The 4332-nt window shown below is 40.6% G+C and overlaps 1 protein-coding gene across 1 annotated transcript in view; it reads right to left on the bottom strand.

Moving 5' to 3' along the window:
- Window positions 1-2386, bottom strand: part of LOC102761301 (ATP-binding cassette sub-family G member 2) — a 42192-nt gene extending 39806 nt beyond the window's left edge. The window contains exon 1 of the mRNA XM_006760041.2: window positions 2169-2386. Coding sequence (XP_006760104.1) covers window positions 2169-2371 — 203 coding nt within the window. The 5' untranslated portion in view covers window positions 2372-2386. The remainder of the gene's footprint in view (window positions 1-2168) is intronic.
- Window positions 2387-4332: the final 1946 nt, after the last annotated feature.

The following is a 4332-nucleotide window of genomic DNA, read 5'->3' as shown; positions in this document are numbered from 1 at the left end:
CTCTGGTTCCTCAGCCCGGGCAGGGGCCGCCAGGGAAGAGGCAGGCGCCTGTCTCTTCCCTGCCCCCCTCCGGCTTCTCCGATCACTGGCAGGGGGCCGGGCAAAGGCAGCTGGTTCTCTGAATCAGGGCCATGGGCAGTGCCTCCCGCCTCTTGCCTGCCGCCTGTGTTTCCAATCACCGTCCTTCCCCTATGGCCTCCCATCATTGCCCCTATGTATGCAAATTAACCGCCATCTTTGTTGGCAGTTAACTGCCACCTTGGCTGGCAGTTAATTTGCATATCGCCCTGATTAGCCAATGGGAAGGGTAGCGGTTGTACGCCAATTACCATGTTTCTCTTTTATTAGATTAGATATATATGCTCATCAGCTTTTTTGGAATATAATTACTACTTTCAATGGCAGTGGTGCTACCACATGCAAGTCAAACTCTGGTGACCTATGAGACATCCTGAGGTGATCACTTAGTAACAGATATGCATGTCTAATCACTATGTTGTACACTTAAAACTAATATAATAGTGTTTGTCAACTGTAATTAATAAATTTTAAAAATTATGAAAAAAATTGACACCATTTTATGAACCCAGGAATGCAAGTACAGAACTCATCTATGCTGGACTGCATACCCTGAACCATAAAAAAAACACTCTGAAGCCTTGAGCAGATGACACTTTTAGTGTACTGAGTTACTGACCTACTAAAACATAGGCTAGATAAATGTACACTCATCCAGTATGCATTTGAAATCCATTCAACCTATGCGTTGAAGGTAACAAATTATTTGTTACCTTCCACTTAGCACAAAATCTGAAGTGACCAACATTTTCTTGACTGTTATGTTTCACAAAAACCTTGTCAGCTTTAAACAAGGTGAGTCACTTCTATCTAGGCATGTAGCAAAAGATAAAAGCTTTGTGGCTACCTACCTCTCCTTATTTTCCTGGTCAGGGCTTCTTAACCAATACAATAAAGCAACAAGGAAGCAGGCATGACAGTATGTGCTGCTGCATGAAGAAAGTTCTATCAACTCCACACAGCCCCTACCTCACCACCACCCAACCAATCCCAGGTCCCTGTTCTTTCTCCACCCCCCTCCCCCCCCCATGCAAAACTTTTCTCCTCTTCTTGTCATGTCCTAGCCTCCTGGGAGCAGTTGGCTGTACTAACAGAAAAGACCACAATCCCATAGAACGCATCAGGAAAGCATGAGAAGCATCTGCTTCTACACAGGTTGGAGGCCATACCTGGCCCAGGGGCTCTTATACCACTCCCCCAGTCTCAGAGAGCTGGAAAAGTGCTTGTTTTATGCAGGAATAATCATTTCCCCCATCAAACAAACACACTAACTAAACAAAACACACAGGCCACGGTGTCCGAGAAACCTAGATGCAGTCCCCACTCCACAGAGAGGAAGAATCAGGCTCAATGCTCTAGAAATCAGAAAAACATGAACAATCCTCATGGCTGGCACCTGTGAAAGAATAGAGACATGCGGTCCCAAGGAGGTTCCTTTCTCCGTTCCCTCCTCACTCTCCTGCCCACTCTGCCCCCACATGATAAATTCATTCATGGAGGAAGAGAATGAAAATCATAGTTTAGTATTGGTTTAGACCCTAAATTCTATCATGCTGGACCTCCACTGCATAACTTAAGCTAAGCTTTCACTGTATATTGTCTTTTCAACCTCCTGACTCTTGCTTCTAGAACATAAAGGACATAAGTACCTCAAGTGTCTGTCTCGTAAACTACAGTGACAGATCTTTTATTTCACAGATTAGAATATTGAAGACAGAGATTACAATTCTATCCCCTCAGTCAGGAAGTTGCAAGTCACACAGCCAGGCCTCTTCCCACTAAACCACGAGGTTTACCCAGGAAAAGCTAAATGGCACATTAATTATTCAGTTTCTCAAACAAGAGTTGATGCACATGATACAGCCACTTTAAAAACAGTTTGGCCATTCTTTAAAAACTTAAGCTTATACCCAACATGTGATCCAACCATTTTACTCCCTGTTGAGCCCAACGAAATGAAAGTGTGTCTATGTATCTGTACAGACATGTATACAAATAAAATGTCCATAGCACCTGTGCTTGCATTGGGCTAAACCAGTGAAGTCCACTACTGTCAATAAAGTTGTTTAAACAAAAGTTCATGCACATACTTGACTTTTATCAGTATTTCTTTCTCAACTGTTTTTCGACGACATAGAAATCCACTCTGCACTTTCACTCGATAGCAGATGTTATGGAAACTTAACACGGCTCCTTCAGAAAATGTCTTCTGGTCATTGGGGACGGTCCCCGGGAGGCCATCGGCGTTTGTTTGTGACATTGGGATAAAAACTTGGTCCTTATCAGAAGACATCTGGAGAGCATCTGCTTTTCTGTAGAGAGAAAAGCAACGGTAAATTGACAGTCAAATAAATGTACTAGGTAACAACACACTTAAAACAAGTCTGTTTTGTGACAAACTTCCAGTTATAAAAGTACTAAGACCTGGGGATGTCATGTGCAGCATAGTAAGTGTAGTTATACGTTTGATAGTGGCTAAGAGATCTGTAACGTTCTCAGCGCAAGAAAAACTTGTAACTGGTGAAGAATGTTAACGACTTAGTGTGGTGATCATTTCACAATATATATAATTATCGAATCGTTATGTTCTGTACCTGAAACTGCTCTATGTCATTTATGTCTCAATTAAAAAAGAGTATCCCAGCCAGTGTGTCTCAGCAGTTGAGCATTGGCATATGAAGCAGGAGGTCAGGGTTTGATTCTGGTCAGGTTGCATGCCCGGGTTTCGGACTCCATCCCCAGTAGGGGGCGTGCAAGAGGAAACTGATCAATGATTCTCTGTCATCACTGATGTTTTTAGGTCTCTCCCTCTCCCTTCCTCTCTGAAATCAATGAAAATGTATATTTAAAAAGAGTAAAAAGAATAGAAATCGAAATCTTTAAAAAGAATGTAAAATACCTAGTTAATCATTTTTAAATTGATTACGTGTTTGCTAAAGATATTGTGGATTTATTAAGTTCAAAAAGATATATTAACATTAAAAAATAATACACAAGTCCATTTTAAACTGCCTTGCAATAAAGAGCTCTATTTCCAATGAACAGCTCATAATACTGTAATAAGATAAACCTTGGAACTCCTATCATAGAGGTCCAGGGGTGGGCAAACTTTTTGACTCGAGGGCCACAATGGGTTCTTAAACTGGACCGGAGGGCCGGAACAAAAGCATGGGTGGAGTGTTTGTGTGAACTAATATAAATTCAAAGTAAACATCATTACATAAAAGGGTACGCTCTTTTTTTCAATAGTTTTATTCCTTTCAAACGGGCCAGTTCCGGCCCGCGGACTGTAGTTTGCCCACGGCTGATAGACACAACTCTGAATACATAAACTCCAACTGGATAGCAATTAAATATCTAATAAGTCCAATAGGAAGAGTATGAAAATTACTCAAAACTTATAAAACAGGAAAAAATGAGTGGGAGTTAAACCTATCTAGCTTGAAAAGAATTTTATGGTATGATTCAAGATCAGAGACTACATGATCACCTTCACCCCCTATTACTGTTTTTAATATTTTGGGGGTAATTTTGGAGTTTATGACACAGGCATTACAAAAAAAGGCTTAGTTAAGGATAAGAGAAAGTTTTCTGAATTTATAGCCCCAGGCTTTATATCACTGCTTATAATGCTTCTTCAATCAGTACGAAAATAAACTTCAAAATTGTTTGAGATGACATATTTAATTAATGGGTAAACATACTTAAATTCCAGGAAGATTTAGAATTAAGTATAAAAGTGATTAAAAAATCAAACCAGCCCTGGTCGGGTAGCTCAGTTTGTTAAGGTCTGGTACTGATACACTGAGGTCATGGGTTCATCCCCAGTCAGGGCACATACTAGAATCAACCAATGAATGAATAAATAAGTGGAACAACAAATCTCTCTCTATTTCCCTCTCTTTATCACTCTCCCTCTTTTTCAAAAATCAATTTTTAAAAAGAGGTACATATATACAATGGAATATTACTCAGCAATAAAAAGGAATGAAATCTTGCCATCTGTTACAGCATGGATGGATCTAGAGCAGTGGTTCTCAACCTTGGCTGCACATTAGAATCACCTGGGAATCTTTTTAAAATCCTGAGTTCTGGGCCTCATCCTCCGGAAATTCTGTTTCTTTGTTATGGGGTGGGGCCACAACATTAGTAACAAAGAAATGGAATTTCTGGAGGATGAGGCCCAGAAATCAGGATTTTAAAAAGATTCCCAGGTGATTCTAATGTGCAGCCAAGGTTGAGAACCACTGGCCT

The sequence above is a fragment of the Myotis davidii genome, unplaced genomic scaffold, assembly GCF_000327345.1.
Source record: "Myotis davidii unplaced genomic scaffold, ASM32734v1 scaffold356, whole genome shotgun sequence".
In the NCBI taxonomy this organism is placed as follows: Eukaryota; Metazoa; Chordata; class Mammalia; order Chiroptera; family Vespertilionidae; genus Myotis; species Myotis davidii.
This window is presented reverse-complemented; position numbering and strand designations above follow the sequence as displayed.